This window comes from Pocillopora verrucosa, chromosome 3 (assembly GCF_036669915.1).
Source record: "Pocillopora verrucosa isolate sample1 chromosome 3, ASM3666991v2, whole genome shotgun sequence".
Classification (NCBI taxonomy): domain Eukaryota; kingdom Metazoa; phylum Cnidaria; class Anthozoa; order Scleractinia; family Pocilloporidae; genus Pocillopora; species Pocillopora verrucosa.
Genome location: NC_089314.1, coordinates 3,224,391 through 3,242,266, shown reverse-complemented (window position 1 = coordinate 3,242,266; position 17,876 = coordinate 3,224,391). Strand labels below are relative to the sequence as shown.

The window sequence follows — 17,876 nt, the reverse complement described above, 5'->3', positions numbered from 1 at the left end:
AAAATCATTGTACCATCTGTTTACCAAATCACCGAAAGTTTAGCTTCGAATTGACAAGTGACCTCGACACCATACCTATAGTTGTAACTGTAACAGTTGACTTCATCTGAGTTATCACCACAGTCGTCAGTATAATCACAGAGACGCCCTGGATCAATGCAGGAACCTCTGGCACATCGATGTTGACCTCTCTTACAATTGCTAACAACAGGAGGCAGGGTACAATTCTCGAAGCTAACATCATCTATAGCTATATCACCAAAAACACTGTAGCTCCTCTCTGCCTCAAAAATGACCTTGAACGGTCCTGAGTGACGGCCAACGTACAGTTTTCCTTTGATCCACTTGTTACCTTGGGACCGAACAGAATCTTAGTTAGCCAACATTTGCACAATTGTCGCAAAAGTTACGATTAAACTCTCTTCTTTACAAGAACTTAAACAAGATGCAATTATAACAGAAATTTATGTTGGAGGTCTTATGACAGTTTTTACTCAAACAACAAATCTTTCGATGCGACACATTGCGGGTTCCCCTTTCGGATGGTAAGGTTCACCACCTTCCCATGACACTTTGTTTCCACATCAACAAAATAATGTATGAAGGATGTTATTTCTTCTTTTGTTCACCATTTCAAAACAAAATAAACTGGATTAAAAGAAATGTTGTCTTCATGAGATTATTTTGTAAAGTAATAGTCAACAACCAAAATTCAGAAGTCTAGCATCCATTTCCTGGCCTGTGACATGAAATCACTTGCTTATTTGTTAAATTGTAAGAAAGTACAATCATCACTTCAAAGAGTCTTTCTTTTCAACAGTACAATTTTGCGGCAGCATGCTACACAAATGAATCAGAGCAAAACGTGTTTTACATTCCATACCTTTGTTACCCCATTCTTCAAACAATCTCGTGTAAATCTGTCCAACTTTAATATAACCATACAATGTACCGATTCCATTGCCATACATGTGGTACCAAAAGCTAACCACGCAAGTTGATGCAGACTGTTGCAACCAAGTGCTTTCAAAACGCGCCAGATCCCACGAATTACCGTGCGAAGCCTCTACATACATATAGTGACCGAGTGCAGTGCCTTGGGGAAGTGGAGGGAGAGAAAAAATTCTTTAATGACAGCTCGAAACTTACCATTTTTCTTCAGTTATCTCTTCGCACAAACACACACACAGAATTTTTTACCCTCTTGATGGCTGCAGCAGGCAGGATGCTTTTCACGTATGAACCTATCATAAGGCGTTCGGCTCACTACCGAATTTTGGGCAGAGCATGGGACCACGAAATACATAATAAGGTCTCAGGATCGAGTCTTCGTTAAAAGCTTACATTTCTCCCTTGACTAGCATTCTGTTCGACTCATATTCAACGGTTGGGAAGCGACCATTTCCGCGCCGTTTTCGGGGTTATAACTAATAGTTTTTAACTCTTTCATAATTTCTCCTTACAACATCAATATCAATCCAGCAGATAAGTTATGAGAAAAAGAAAAAATATCAATTAGGGAAATACTAGTTGATCCAATACCAGATTGTCCCAACAACTATCAAAAGAATTTTATGCGAGACAAAGGCGATTAATAAAATCTTGGGGGTGAAAGAGTTAATTTTGGTATGAAAAATAGGATGATTTAGACCATTGCATTTTCTCTTCCAGTCAGAGACTAAGAAACCCAAATCATTTCCACAACAATCCGTCATTCACGTTGCATACGCTCGCATTATATTAGCAAGGAAGCAAATATTTTCACCACAGGTTTAGCGGTTTGAATTTTTGTCAAACATTAATGGAAGGCTATCAATTTTGTTTGGAACTTTGTACGGTGACAGCACCATCCATCAAAAGAACAGAGCAACACAATCCAACGATCAAGTTCCCTCTGCTTTACGTCCATATAAAAGTACACGTTTCGTTACGCAAGAGATTTTGGACTACCTATCGTGTGATCCACACTTGGTCCAGTGTTTTTGGATGGTGTGCCGCCCTGATCTCTTTTCCAGTCGAATGCGCCTTTACTGGTGTCATTCCAGCCACATTGTCCTAATTTTTAAAACAAGAGCTAGTGAATTGAGGGACAACAGAAGCAATAGTACACAAATTCACACTTCAACGCTTTTATAAACCTCACGAGCTTTTGAAAAACTCATTGAGAGCCGCATTGCAAGTCACTGTTTTTCTTCTTAGTTCTCGAACAGCCTTATTACCCTTACAGTTTAAATTTTCGTTGAGACACATACAATATTTAAAACGCAAACAACTACAAGTGTACTCGTATGCGATGACTAAAATACTATCTAGCACAAGAGAATAATAATACGCTGCGGTATGCAAAGCATCTATATATCATTATCATGTTGCTTTGAGTTTTATTTGTGAGTTTTGTTTGGAAAGGATAGAGGCTTACAACAAAAAATGAAGGGAAAGGGCTTTATTACAACAATGACACTTAAGACAGTGGAAGGAGCCAATAAATCAAACATTTCTTGCCTGTTTCAAATGTACAGTCCCCACAGTTCTGCTCGTCAGTATTATCACCCACTCCACAGTCATTGATAAAGTCGCACACATTGGTTGAACTGACGCATTTGCCAGACTTGCACTTCACAGCGCATGCGTTGGGTGTGGGAGTAGGAGTTGGACCTTAAAACACAAGAGGAAAACAATCTTTTTCAATTTCCTTTTCAGTGTAAACAAAAAGCAAACCTCTTTTGTATCATACTTCAACCATTGAAAGCTCCCTTAGTTAATTTGTTTGAATACATTTTCAAGCCAAACTTACTTCTTTATTTCAATGCCTACAACAGAAAGAAAGAAAAAATGTCCGGTGCGCTAGTCCACGACCTGAGCACAACGTGCATAACCAGACATATCTTAAAACGAATAGAACCATTCTTATTCCCCAGCCCAACTTAGATGGTTGTTTTATAAATCGAATATCGCAACAGAATATTGATATAATATCACTGTGCAATGAGGCACTTAGATAAAGCAACAATCTATGACAAATGAGCGTTCCTTTCTGTTCTAACAAGAGGGCGTTGTGTAATGCCAATAGTTCATCGTCATCATTTATCAGCCACTTCAGAGGTAATATTTTTATAAATTCAACAGTATGGTATGGAGAGGAGACCTCCAAGAAAGCACTAGGTTGATAGGCTTGTAGACTTATACTTACTTGGACAGTACCCCTTTGTCACGTCAATATCATCAATGGCAATATCAGCGTCGTAGGAGGCACCAACTGAAGCTTCAAATACAACCTGCAAAAGGGCAAGAAACAGAGGGTCACCTCATCGTGGATTCAAAAATACGATTTAACTGAACAAAACATTTTACCAAATATTACAGCACTTCACAAATTACACAAAAACAAACAAACAAAACACATAAAAACTTCTTAATCAAGGTTAACTTATAAGTAACGTTAAAATTCCTGATGCAGGGCCATTACCCTAACCAGACAAGTTAATACAGCGAACTCTGATTTAAAAAAAGATTGCTAAGAATTCCTTTCAAATTATTGTTACGTTAAAGTAATAAAAAGAGGGGATTGCAATTTAGAAAATGAGTCGTCATCCTTTAGCATGGACCCCTCAGACAAAGTGTTCCCAAACCAATTTTCAGAGAGATTAATGTCTCAGCATACCTCAAAGTCATCGGCACTGTTAAGCTGTAATTGTTGAAACAACCAACTATCCCCGTGGTTGTACTGATCAGTCCATTTAGTGTTGTAGTAGGGCTTACTGGGGTTAAATGGATACATTTTCAGCTTCACTTTAAGAGCCCCGACACTGTTACCATACATGTGGTACCAGAACTTCAAGCACCAGTTATGGCCGTCCGCGATTTTAAATCGATCTGAGACGAGCCTGGCGGTCTCTCCTTTCACTCGTGGTGAAGACGTTTCGATGTACATGTAGTGACCTAAATAGAATAAGAGAGATGTGAAGTTTTGAGCTCGTTAAATAAATAAAAATGATGTTTTTCGTCTTGTTACGAGCGTGGGGCAAAGAAAAAATTCTGAGTCCCCATGAGAAATCGAACCTCAGACCCTCGGATTCCATTCAGAAGGATTCCAGAGCATCTGGGCGCGGAATCCGTAGGTTTGAGGTTCGATTCCTCGTGGGAACTCAGAATATTTTTTGTTATTTGCCCCACGCTCGTGACAAGACGAAAAACATCTTTCTCTATGTAGCGACCTGTTTGTACGGACCAAATTAAAATGTAATTCGTATATCGAACTTTTTCTTTCATGAGGCTCTTCCTTTCTACCAAGCTAAGAATACTTTGCAGGGTTTTTTATGCCATGTAACAAGTGTTGCGCGACATCTGACTATTCGCGTAGTGGACCTTATGGGACGAATGAGAAACGCAAGAAGATAGAAGACCTGATAGATAGGGAAAATTTCAAAAAGGAAAAAAAATGATACGCTAGTACGCCTTATTAGTAAGATTGGACTTCAGCATTGTCATTTGCTGATTTTCTTAATCATAAATGACAACCCAGCTGCATGACTGGTTTAAAACAACAACATCAACAACAACAACGAACATCAAAAAGCACACAAAAAAACAATAAACAAGGCTTAAAGATTTCTTATACCAGTCTCAAACTTATTGCATCAAAAGAGGGCTTACAACTTATCGTCTTTTATACACTTTATCGCCCATATTTATAAAACAACTAAATTACCATTAACAGAATTAGTTGTGTGATCAACAGATGGTCCAGTTCCAATGCTTCCAGTGTGGCCGGAGTTTCTCTCCCAATCAAAAACGTCATCCACCAAGTCATTCTGATACGCGCATAAACCTTTTTCGAAATCACACGAACCGGGTGGTGGGCAGGGGCCACTTTTGACATTGGTGTCGTCAATAGCAATGTCTCCTCGATAACCACGCCCTCTGATGCCTTCGAACACAGCCTAAGAAAACAAATAAACCATGAATGACTTGACTGAAACACTTTCAGTTTAATGCTAATTTTAAGAGCGAACTTAAGAACCTCATTACGGAGTAATTTCTATTCATCAAAAATAGTGCCATGAGTGAATAAAGAAAGTCTATAGAGTCAATGACAGAGGCAAACTAGCGCTTTCTTAAGAGTGGATCAAATACAGTATAACCCTCAAAAACCCTAGGGCTGATATGCATCGCATTTCTCCTTATTATATCACTCGTAAATCAAATGTTAGAGCCATGAGAGTACAAGAAAGAATCAAGTTCTCTATTGTTACACAAACATTCAATGTCCTCTCCAGTACCTTGGGAAGTGTATAAGAATGTTGTGGAGAATATGCATACTGATCTCGGAAGGTTAAGGAATAAATATATGATATGTGCACCTTGAAAAAATGAGCCAACAATTTCAAGTTTTAACTCCTTCTCCTTATTAAGACCTCTGCACTGCAAACTTAACTAGAGTCCTTCAAACTTAGTTGCTTACCTTCCACTGAGTGTTTGGACTTTGTACTGTTATCATTCCTCTTAGCCATCTATTCCCATGATTGCCAGATGCCGTCCAAACTCTCGTCCCAAGGGAGTTGCCACGTTTGATGTACACATTAAGTCTACCAATTCCACTTCCATACATATGGTACCAGAATACCAAACACTTTCCATTACCATCTGTTACGCTATAAGTAGGAGATTCCAGGCGGGCGTAGTCTCCAGGTTTGCGAGGTGATGACGTCTCGATGTACATGTAGCTACCTGGAGTAAATATAAACATGACAGCTTTTAACTGTTTAAAAAGTCAATTTTTTATTTAATATTCTCCGACCGAAAAAGTATCTAAAATATGGTAAGATGGTAACTGCTCGTATTAAATGAAACATAAATATGCTAATAATTCATATGTTCAAAGACTGTGAAACATGTTTTTTCAATTAGTCATGGAAATCTCATGTATCTCCTCTAAATGGCCACCAATTGCGAGCACTAAGCTGTATATTTGACTCACCGAATGCAGTGCCGGAAGTATGATCAAATGATGGCCCGGTTCTGACTGAGGTCGTGTTACCACTTCCTTTCGTCCAATCAAAGATGTCTCCTTGGTCTTGGGTGAAGCCACAGATCTTAGGATCCTCAAAGTCACATAAGGCTGAAACAAGAAAAAGATAGATGAATGAGAATAGCACGATGGAAGGAACAAGTCGTGCGTATCCACCTGAAAATTTCTATACCTCCAACGTTGTAACTACTGTGCCTTAGAAGATACTTCTCCTAATTTCAAGCAATTTATAATCTCCAAAAACTAGAAGAAAACCGTAGATACAGAACAAAACACCAATTTCCAACAAAAATTCAAATCAAATTTTCATAAATATCTCTTTAATTGACGACCTCTTGACACAATACCCTTCATTTCCCTGAGCAGGGTGTCAATGTAATAGAAAAGGGGACTCTTACTTTGTGTAGAAGACACAGTACACGTCACAAAAGAATTTCATCGCAACTGGGAATAAAAAAGCAGTGAAAACAATAGTGTGACGTATACTGTGTCTTCTACACCAAGAAATAGCCGAAAAGGGGAAAGAATCGGTAAACTATTCCAAAGAATTGCGATCTCAATGACGTTGTATCAAAATTTTTGTTGTAGATTTTGGATATCAAGACAATGTTTTGGCGCCACTGCAACGCCGTCATCATGTTATCACATCTTGCAAGAGAAACGAAATATATCTTTATCACGCAAGTCAGATAATAGATACATAAATGAAATCAGTTTTGTTACAGAATTTGCTTTGTGCGCGTACACAACTTAGAGAACCGTTTGTGATTCATGCATTAAGTACTCTAAATAGAGAAAAAAATAACAATCTAAGAATTTTAGCTTACGCAGGAGAGGGCAAGAACCATCCAAAACACGAAGATCATCCAAAGCTATATCGCCTTGGTAGCTTTCACCACGTTTCCCTTCAAAAGCAAACTGAAAATAAAAATCCATTCCGTTAGTATCAGTTATGTGTTCCTAGAACGACTATACATCTTAGGTTTTTGTGGTTGCAAGGGAAACCGTAAAAACAGTGATGGACGCAATTTCCAAACTGTTGCTCGCCTGCGAGGACCATGGCGATATTTGATTTTCAATACGCAGGTGAGATGAAATTTACTTCATTACAAATTGAATCAGATTCCCCCGAGGAAAAGAAGAACCCTCTACAATGTCCCCCACTCCCGACGTGTGGCTTCGTAGCTCAGTAAGTAGCAGCGCCCAACCAGTATTTGGAAGACACAGGTTCGAATCCCGTCGAAGCTCGAATTATCTTCAAGCTTCTTTTCTGCAATTGCCATTTCCTAACTCTTGAATCTGCCTTACGGACAAACATCCCCAATTAAACCTCACCTGGAATGGGGTACTGCTCTTCACAGCTACTTGGCCCAGTTTCCAACTGTTCCCCTGGGTGCCATTTTTGGTCCACACTGGTTGAGCAGGAATTTGTTGTCCTCGTTTTATATATAAGTTCAATGTATCTACATGCTGCCCATGCATGTGATACCAAAACTGTAAGCAAACCATGTTGTTAAGTTTGCCGATTGTTGCAGGAACCATTGCACTCTCGAGAATAGCTGTGTCGTTCTGCCTTTGCCACGATGTTTCTATATACACATAGTAACCTGCAAAGAGAAAGCAAAGTACTCATGAATCAGCTAAGAAGATACTCGATTTCGAATTATAAAGAGAATGAAATCAAGTGAAAATACTTACTGTATAATTTTTAAACCAGAACACTACCAGTTTTCCTCTGTGAGTCTAAAGAAATTTTAGCGAAAAAATAGCCAATTTTATACCCACGTGTGGTTTTCTTGACCCGAACTGATGCAATTCACTACGAAACCATTCACAAACGATGAGATCAAACAAAAATTTACCCGTTTTTTTCCTGTGGCAGAACTGCACTGATCCAAGATCGGTTCACTCGGAATATTACGTAACTCCTTTCCTCAAAGCAAGAGGGCTCAAGCATCAATTTGTCCAAAATAAACTGACTCTGAGTACTGACCTTTTTGACTTCCGCTTGTGTGATCCGCTGTTGGACCGGTTCCAATAGAAGGTGAACCACCGGACTGTCTCCACCAGTTGAAGTCGTCCTCCTTAGAGTTGTTCCAGTTGCAGAAGTCTTGCTCGAAATTGCAGTCCCATTTGGATGGTGGCAGCGTTGTGGGTGGGGCTGGGGTGGTGGGGAAAGGTGTTGGCCTGCTGGGTCCGTGGAAGCACCAGGGAACGTTCGGAACAGAGCTATCCCAGCAGCAACCGCGAGACTGGCACTGAGTTGACGAGATTCCAACGTAGCCACAGTCTTGCCTGGACAAATTTAAATTGAATTCAATTAATGTTTGAACCTTGTCCTGGCTAGCAACTGGGAGAAACATTTAGGAGCGACTGCGCTTCAGCACCAGAGAGGTCATGCACGACAATTACGTTGAATTTACTGAGAATACAAGATGTTTTGCTATATTTCTTCCACGTTAATTTGGGGATAATAAAGAGAATTGAAAACCAGAATCCAATCACGCCGCTTGCCGTTAACAAGCGGCCCCATGTTTTGAATTACGCCAAAGCCGTGAATGATAATGCTTTTGAACCATTTCGTAAGCATATTTTGCCACAGTTGCTACACATAATTACATTCAAAATCGTCTTTATCATAGGGGATAGGTATCGCTACTTTTGCACAATATACCGTACCTCGTCGCCGGCTTGACACTCTTGCATGCACTGGGATGATAAAAGCAGTACGGAACGTTCGGAACAGAATCGTCCCAACAACATCTTCGCAGACCCACACAGGTTGCCTTGGTGATACCAACATAGCCACAGTCTACTCGCTGCTGAGAATTGACAGAAGAACACAGTCCTATACAGTAGCCAGCGTTGAACAAAATGTCGTCTATGGCGATGTCGCTTTGGTAGTCTTTTCCCCTTACACCTTCAAAAATTATCTGATAGCTTGTCCTGCTGGTTACTGTCACCTCTGCTTTGCGCCAGACATTGCCCTGCAGAGCAGAAAAAAATGGTAATAAAAGAAAGACTAATTAATGAAGGATGAGTGTAATGTAGGCAAGGTTACAGAGAGCATGTTGGTGAAAATGTGTATACCTGTGAGCCGTTGAGGTTCCAAACCAAACTCTCTGGCTTGCCAACTTGTTTCATGTAGATATTAAGGTTGGCAACGGTTGCACCATACATGTGGAACCACCATGACATGCACTTTCCAGTAGTGGAAGCGAACATTTTACTTCTCAATCTGGCTATTTCACCTGACTTTCGAGGACTTGATGTTTCAATAAAAGCGTAAGTTCCTTTAAAGAACCAAAAACAAATACGTCAAATAGCCCAAATATAAAAACGATTAAATAAAAATTCCTGAAGAAAATCTTAACGAATTTTCGAGTGCAGTGCATCAAAGGCATCAAAAATTATATTAGTAATTATACGTCTTGGGCATTGTTACGGTGGTGAAACAGCAGTAAGTTGTTCAACATACGAAACCCACGACTCCTTTTACAAAGCCACTTTAAACCTACCGACGGCGGATCCAGTCGTGTGATCACTCGACGGTCCCGTTTGGTAACTCGGTGTGCTGCCACTTCCCAGAGTCCAATCAAAATCATCCAGTCCCGAAGACCTATTACCATTAGGTACATTGAGCCATGCACAGAAACTCTTTTTCTCAAAGTCACAACTTCCTGTGTTCAAAAAACAAATCATTCAAATACAAAAAAACAAGTTCAGTACTGTCAGGTGTAATAAGGAAACACGCTTTTCGTTGAAAAAAAAAATTGTTTGTGAATTTAGCATGGTCATTCAATATCTCAGTTTTAAGAAATTATTAATCAACCAGTATAATTTCCTAACTATTTAATATATATTTCAAAGCTATGCAGCAACTCAAAACATACATATCCAAAAAGGAAAGCTAAAAGAAGGTATGAATAAATAAAAGAGGGTGGCTATCGAAGGTTGGAAGATTCTTGGTTAAAACGACTGAAATGTTCGTTAGTTATGAGGTATGAATCAATAAAAGAGGGTGGCTTTCAAAACTTGAAAGGTTCTTAGTTAAAATGACTGAAATTTACGCTAGTTATGAAGCTCGAGAATCAATGTTCTGCGCTGCGAATTTGTAATTTCGCTAGTACTGCTTGTCAATTTGAAGTTAATAACTCACATTCAAGAGAACAAACCAAGACGGTAAATGACATACTGTAACATTGTGCCTTTAAGGCCCAGAGGTTTATTTTTCACGAAACTTTCAGTGTAATTGAAATCAAGCTCTTCTTGGCTTGTTTCCAGTCAAGACTTGCCCTCAGAGAGCTTTGAAGGTCATCGAAAGGAGAACATCATTTGCATAGGAGACAAGGCAAAGCCATATTTTGAAATGCGAATTAAAAAATCAATTCATAAAAACCCTACGTAAACACTGGATAATTAAATACGAAGAACAACCTTCTGGTGGACAGGGGCTGTCATCAATGCTTAAGTCATCAATTGCAATATCGCCCTTATAACTCTGGCCTCTGATTCCTTCAAACAAAATCTTGGAAGAAACAATAAAACTTATCAACATCATACTTGTCGTAAATGAAGTTTTCTTCCACCATCATAGTTTGAAAATGAATAAATGTCATTGCACATATGCGTGATCGTCTATTTTTGAAATGAATTCGTAATTCTCTAGAGAATCTTGCGAAAGGGTGGATGGTTTACTGTATCGAGGGGCACTTAAACTCAGCTTCATCATAAAATATGAGTGCGACATTGAATTCGAAATACAAAGATAATTTATTGAACGTCAAGGTTTTCGAACTAAGACTACGCAAGTTTTAGTGATTTTTCGTTTTTTGTTTTACAGAGGACGTCTGGAATGTGAATAAAACTTTAGAACGCACGTGCTGAGCTACTATGCTCATTAAATGTTTTGTGTCGCCATGTCCTCGTCGCCGCCACCGTTGCCGTCTCTGTCGCGGTTTGCTAAGGGTCCTTTTCCATGTTAGCCTAAGCATAAACCTTATCGCAGGCGAGGTTAAAAAGTAGATATACTTCATAAAATTATGACATGGGGTACCTGGAAATCTCCACTGATCTTAACAGGTGCTCTGGCATGCAGCCAGAAATTACCCTGGTCACCAGTCTCATTCCAAACCTTTGAACCCTTCGACGGGGAGCCAAATGTTTTGACATACACATTCAGTTGGCCAATATGAGGCCCAGCCATATGGTACCAGAAATTCAAGCATTTGCCATTCTGTGCTCCTGTGTACTTGGGACTGATGAGAAATGCGAAGTCGCCTTGTTGGCGAGGGGAGGATGTCTCGATGTACATGTAGTAACCTGGAGAGTGAACATTTTAAAAGGTTAACAAAACTGCTTGTAATTCACTTCCTACCGATCGTTTCTTAATCTGGACTGGAATTAATCTGATAAATACCAGAATAAACACAAGAACGATCCAAACCCACCATTGCTCGTTCCAGTGGTATGATCGGACGAAGGTCCTGTCCCCAAGGACGGTGTCCCCCCACTGTCACGCTGCCAATTAAATTTATCGCCCACTGTATTTTTCCACAAGCACATGTCAGTTTCAAAGTCACAAGCCTTTGGAGGTGGACAAGGTCCATCTGCAACATCCAAATCATCGAGGGCGATGTCTCCCATGTAACTACTACCACGAACCCCTTCGAAAATGACATAGAACGGCTGGTTGCTTATCAGGTTCACTTGGGCATATCTCCACTTGTTACCTTGTGTTCCTCTTCGAGTCCAAATTCTACACAATAAAACGACATTTAGCTGTCAGTTGAAGGCTCCCAGGAAGTCAAAGAAGAAATTATTATCTGATTTAACTGCAGTCTTTTCCAACTTTTCGCATCCTCGTTCTACGCAATATAATGACATTAAGCTGTCAGTTGAGAGCAAGCATTTACATCGGCTCCTAGCAAACTGAACAAAGAGTTTTTCTGGTTTTGCCCCTATAATATTTCCCATAGCATAATGAGATAAATGACACAAGCAGATGATAGCTTATCATCCATATTGCAATAATTCATGGAGCAAATTTAAATCGAGTGTCCAAAGCACATTGCAGTTGCTTTGTTTTTGGTTTACTCCACTAGCTCCAGAAACTCGTCTCATCCCCTCGACCAATCGGACGCGAACCAAGCTTTAGGGTTTTCATGCGCATCAATTTCCCTGTCATTAATCAGAAAACTCGTTGGCTATGGATAAGATTTTCCGTTTCCCTGATTGGCCATGTTGATTGCTTGAACTCTGGTTTGGCAACAACAAAAAAACCAAAAGGCACTGAGTTCTTCCACGAGAAGCTCACCTGACTTGTGAAGAGCTATCTTTACGGTAGACATTAAGGGTGTCCACGTGTTGACCCCACATATGGAACCAAAACTTCAGGCATCGTCCTGAGGTGACCGTGGTTGGCTGTATCAAGCCACTTTGGAGCTGTGCGTTGTCGTTCTGACGACGCGGAGAGGATGTCTCGATGTAAACATAGTAACCTAGCAAATGTTAAAAAAAATCGTATGGCTCTCTCATCCCATTTCTGACATAGCAATTGGGTTATATTAATATAAACTCAGCAAAAATTGATTTACCAAATGCACTTATTTGAGGGAGTATGGTGCTTCGACTGTGAATTTGTACTTGCCTAGGGGAGGTGTTAAAATGCATGGAGATTCTACTGTATTTTAGCACATCTCACGAATATTACATAAGTAGCTAGGCTCGTGGAGTTTTAGATAGCTGTAGACTAAGCATACGATATCCAAGGAAATCTTAATCGTTTAACGCAATTTTTGCCGTTGGAGCAATTTTTAACTGAGTATCGAAAGTAATTAGAAATTGCGTTTGTTTTGCTTCGCTGTATCATTGGTCCATAATACTCCATCAATCAGAAGCAATTTGAGCTCTCAATGGCTCCTTCTCATATTTTTTTCCATCACGCTTGGTTTCGTTGGTGTAACATACGGAAAACACTTAAAATGTGTTCTCGAAAACTAATTCAGGATACCTTGAGAAGTTCCTTTCGTGTGATCAACAGTCGGTCCTGTGCTCCACGAAGCCGTTGATCCCCTGCTCCTTGTCCAATCGAAATCATCTCCATTCAGGTTTTTCCAGGAGCAGAACCCTCCTTCAAAAGTACAGTTGTTGATGATGGGAGGGGGTTTGGTGGGTGGTGGAGTGGGGGGCACCGCCAAGGAAGGCACAACAGAGCATTTTGATGTAGAGAATGTGATGTCATCGATTGCGATGTCACCACTGACGCTACTTCCTCTCACAGCCTCAAAGACCACCTGTAAGAAAATGTGGAAAAAATTGAACTCTATCGTTACAATAAAACTTTGAGAATAGGTATAATATAAAATGTTCTTTGCATTGATTATTATTTTAAATCGAACATTTCCAACATATAACATTCCAGCGAAAAATTACAAATTCTCGCCAGAAAATTATAATCAGCCTCAGTCATACATGAATTTTTCTACTGATTTGGTTATTCTGACCTGACTCCCGTCAAACTGCAGCCTTGATGGAGTCACAGCAGTCACTTCATTCAGTCACTTGTAGCAGTCACTGAATACTACACGTGCCTTCTTTTTTTTTTAACGAATATTACCTGGTAAGGAGAACCACTTGTAATAGGGGCCTGTCCACTGTACCACTGGTCACCAAAGTTTCCACTGAGCTCCCAAATGACACTTTCTGATTTGTTTCCTGGACCAGTTTTCTCCAGAATTCTAAGCGTGCCAATTGAAGCACCATACATATGGTACCAGAACTTCACACATCTTCCATGGATTGTGACTGGTGAGAAGTCCTCACTGACAAGACGAGCCTTGTCGCCTTGCCTACGAGGTGATGATGTTTCTATGTACATGTAATGACCTGCAAAACAAGAGACTCGTTCAGCCTCACAAGAGTCGAGTGGTCTATACTGTCAAAGGCTAATCCTGGTTTCTATAGTATCAAGCGACTACCATGTACGAGTATTGCCACTGACTGGATGTGATGCTAGTCCATCGCAGATTACCCTATACATCAGGTTTCCCAACAGTTAACCAGAATATATTTACATTCCTGAATGGAGAGGATTACCGCGAGGATCATGTGCCTCGCCTAAGCACAGAACAGAACGGCCTCGTTGCAGACTGAGTAAAGCTCTGAGGTCGTAGGGAGATAGGGACCAAAAAGCCATTGCATCTCCAAGTAAATAACAAGGCCAACTATAAGTAACAACACCTCTTCCTTCTTATATACCGTAGTTAAGCAATTAAGCGCTACCCTGAGTTAACGCCGACAAGAGAGCAAAAAATTGATGGGCACCGCCGTCGAACAAGAGCCACTCATAAAAATGAGGCATTTAATCCAAAAAATACAGTACACTTCAGCTGCAGCAGTCTCACAACACAGAATACTTCACCTAAACCAGTCCCCAGAGTATGATCCACCTTTGGGCCCGTCCTCCAGCTTGGAGTTGCTCCTGCATTTCTCAGCCAGTCAAACTGATCTTCAGTCGGGGTGTTAGTATAGGTGCACATTCCACTTTCAAAATCACAGTCACCTTAAAAAGGCAAATAGTCATGTGTTTTAAATTCAGTTATTGGCTCAACCATTTCTAAATCAAACACTCTTTCCATAGTTTTAGATGTTACTGATTTACCTGGTAATGGACAAGGGCTCTTGATTAACTTCATATCGTCAACAGCAATATCTCCCTGGTAGCTCTTGCCTGCTACACCCTCTACCACAATCTGCCACAAGGGTTCAAAAGATAATGAAGAAATTTTAGGAGAGATGATTTGTTCTTTCGGTATTCAGAAACTCTTTAAATACTTGATAAAATTTTTACCCCTGCTTATTATAAATTAGCTATTAGTATCGTTAATTGTTGTAAGTATGCTAGCGTTTTATCACAAATATTGCAATCTGATTGGCTTTTCTACTTTAATTTATTTTGTGAGAGAAAGTGAGCAGGAAACAGTGTGGCGGGACCTATTTGAATCATTATTCAACAACAGTACATTATTTACTCTCGATTTCTATGCCTGATTCGCTTTTAGCGCCGAGTCCAGAGATCTGACACTCACTTCTCCCATTTGATGTCCATAAATTTCTCTGTTTCCTAATTCTAATAATTTGATGTTATATACAAACAATAATCACTGTTTGAATAATAGTAAATGATTCATAATTGTTTCTGCAAAAAATGCACCTACCTGGAAATTAGAGCTTGAAGTGACTGCTACCTGAGCAATCTTCCAGATATTTCCACGATCACCCGACCTAAGCCACACTGGCACGCCAGGTTTACCCGATGGTGACTTCACGTACACATTAAGTGTGCCAATGTCTTGGCCATACATGTGGTACCAGAATTGGAAGCACTGGCCTCCCTTAACAGCAGGGTAAGTGGGGCTAATAAGCCTTGCTTTGTCACCCTGTTTCCTTGGATAAGACGTCTCGATGTACATGTAATACCCTATAAGCAAAACAGAAAAAAAAGAAAAATATATCAAGGTGATAACATGAAACCACGATTACATGCGAGGTGGGTTCATCCTAAGGACTAGACAAAATGTTCCCTGAATAGAAGTTTCTAAAAGAAACTTCCCAAACATATACAAAAGGTTGTACGAAAGAGTAATGTCTCTTTCAAGAACGTGATGACCATTTCAACATTTGATTTCGAGCCTGTTGTGAAGTTGTTACGTGTGTTTTGGGAACGCACGGAAGGGTACTTACCATAGAAATGGCGTGCGGCTGAAACATTCAACCAAGCCCTTGCTACTATCTGCTTTGTTCTGAATTTTTTTTTTTTTATATGTGACCAAAAAAAAACCCAATTATGTGAGAAATTATTACCACTATTACTCTCAATAATCGCTGATGGGCCTATAACTGAGAGAATAGGGGTACTTACTAGAATAGGAGAGGTTATAACTTTTGGAGAGTCAAAATCAAAGGGGTGCTTGTCATAAAAACTTACAAAAAAAATCATTATTCAGCATTTCTTACCCTGGTTGGTTCCATAGGTGTGGTCAAATGCTGGCCCGGTCTGGTAACTAGCAGTGGAACCACTTGCACGGGTCCATTGAAAGTCATCTGTGGTATCTTGCGTCCAGCCGCAAGTAAGTGATGATGATCCCACAAAGGCCTCAAAGGTACACTCACCTGAAAGTCAAACACACATGAGCTAATTAAACAACCGTGGAGGATCAATACATGTTGTCATAACTATGAATTGAAAAGCTATAATGGAATCCAACTTTCCTAACCCCTTTTGAAAACGAAATTGGTTCAAGTTATCGAAAGGTTTGAAAACTAGTGTGGGATGGAGGTAAAATGTCTTTTTCTTTATAACGAAGGGTAACTAGCTTTGGTTCAAGAAGGGTAACTAGCTTTGGTTCAAATCATGTGGAGTTTTAAGAACAAAAAAAGAAACCTTTTTAACTCATGGGCGTAGTGGCTTTTCCGTGCACTGCTGTACATTAGACTGAATAACTTTGTTGTGCCAGGAAATAACATAAAAATAGGCAGATTGTAACTTGACAAAACCTAAGTCCGTTCTGTTAGTGAAAGTAAACCTTAGCTGAAACTGTTGGTTAACATATCAACCTAAACAAGGGAATCGCGGAAATTAGCACAGTCCCAAAAATATATCGCAGCTCCTTACAGACAAAAAACACATGATCAGTCCTTACTTGCTGCTGGACAATTGTTGTTTTGGAAAGAAATGTCATCCAACGAGATGTCCCCTAGGTAACTAGAGCCACGTACTCCCTCAAAAGTAACCTGTATTGAGATTTAAGTACAAAATATTAGGAATCAGAATTCAACTCTAAATTAGCTGTTATGGAAAATACCGTACTTGGAATGCTCTGCAAAGTATTTTTTTTCGAAGGGTTTTGTTCCCAACTATAGTTCGTTTCTGACTTTTCATGAAAATTGGCTTATAGATAAGGAAATCTTGAGGATAATCTAATTTACATGGTGAATATATTATACTGCAATGTATGAGTCATACCTGGTAGGAACGTTGATTTGTGTTGAATTGCACAAGTCCTTGTTTCCATTCATCAGCCTGAGAGCCAACTTTTTGCCACGTGAGAGTTTTTGGATTGTTTTCATCCTGAAAATGAACCACTAGTTACTAAATCTGAAGAATTTAAACCATCAGTTGAGAATACAACAATTTGTTGCAATAGGCTAGCATTGCAATGCTTTGCTCTTTTCATGCTCTTAATTTCTTGCGCAGACCATAAATGGTAAAAAAGGCATCACCTAAATCAACTTTGGTACAGCAGCCTATGTTGGTTTGGCTTGTCCTCTTGATCTGTCTTCCCTTCCCTTCCCTTATCATAGCTTACACTAAAAAGTTACTCTTATGCCTAGAGAGGAGTCTAATAACACGAAAATACCACCGTGAATAGTTTGAAATATGAGGACACTGGTAGAACAAAGGATTTTCATTTCAAGTCTCGTATTAGCAAAACTCCGTAATCTCTTGAAAACAAAGGAAAAATTGTTTTAAAATTTAAAACAGTATGAGCATATGAACACTACCTTCACGTAGACGTTAAGAGAAGCAATGTGAGGCCCAAACATATGGTACCAGAACAGCACACAAGCAGTTGGTCCTGACGTCGGAATAATTGGACTAACCAATCCAGCCGTGTCGTTTGGTTGGCGAGGAGATGAAGTCTCGATGTACATATAGTAGCCTTGTCCTAGAAAGCGTTACAAGGTAGCAAAATATTTGAGACGAACTATTTTACACGAAGTAATCGAAGCGAAATAACACGGAAATGTTTTGTTAGACTTTCATGCATCAAGAAACTGAGTAATT

The 17,876-nt window shown here is 39.7% G+C and overlaps 1 protein-coding gene across 1 annotated transcript in view; it reads right to left on the bottom strand.

The window, feature by feature from the left end:
• Positions 1-17,876, bottom strand: part of LOC131799405 (MAM and LDL-receptor class A domain-containing protein 2) — a 92,333-nt gene that overhangs the window by 40,003 nt on the left and 34,454 nt on the right. Inside the window, exons 46-73 of the mRNA XM_059117130.2 lie at positions 17,594-17,757; positions 17,055-17,159; positions 16,732-16,822; positions 16,046-16,201; positions 15,247-15,509; positions 14,691-14,781; positions 14,451-14,591; positions 13,647-13,915; positions 13,041-13,323; positions 12,345-12,528; positions 11,479-11,786; positions 11,085-11,350; positions 10,466-10,556; positions 9,547-9,708; positions 9,119-9,321; positions 8,708-9,015; positions 8,022-8,323; positions 7,364-7,635; positions 6,856-6,946; positions 5,978-6,118; positions 5,462-5,727; positions 4,709-4,940; positions 3,662-3,939; positions 3,191-3,275; positions 2,503-2,655; positions 1,951-2,055; positions 884-1,096; positions 76-352 (exon numbers count right to left, since the gene is read on the bottom strand). Coding sequence (XP_058973113.2) covers positions 76-352; positions 884-1,096; positions 1,951-2,055; positions 2,503-2,655; positions 3,191-3,275; positions 3,662-3,939; positions 4,709-4,940; positions 5,462-5,727; positions 5,978-6,118; positions 6,856-6,946; positions 7,364-7,635; positions 8,022-8,323; positions 8,708-9,015; positions 9,119-9,321; positions 9,547-9,708; positions 10,466-10,556; positions 11,085-11,350; positions 11,479-11,786; positions 12,345-12,528; positions 13,041-13,323; positions 13,647-13,915; positions 14,451-14,591; positions 14,691-14,781; positions 15,247-15,509; positions 16,046-16,201; positions 16,732-16,822; positions 17,055-17,159; positions 17,594-17,757 — 5,500 coding nt within the window. The remainder of the gene's footprint in view (positions 1-75; positions 353-883; positions 1,097-1,950; positions 2,056-2,502; positions 2,656-3,190; positions 3,276-3,661; positions 3,940-4,708; positions 4,941-5,461; positions 5,728-5,977; positions 6,119-6,855; positions 6,947-7,363; positions 7,636-8,021; positions 8,324-8,707; positions 9,016-9,118; positions 9,322-9,546; positions 9,709-10,465; positions 10,557-11,084; positions 11,351-11,478; positions 11,787-12,344; positions 12,529-13,040; positions 13,324-13,646; positions 13,916-14,450; positions 14,592-14,690; positions 14,782-15,246; positions 15,510-16,045; positions 16,202-16,731; positions 16,823-17,054; positions 17,160-17,593; positions 17,758-17,876) is intronic.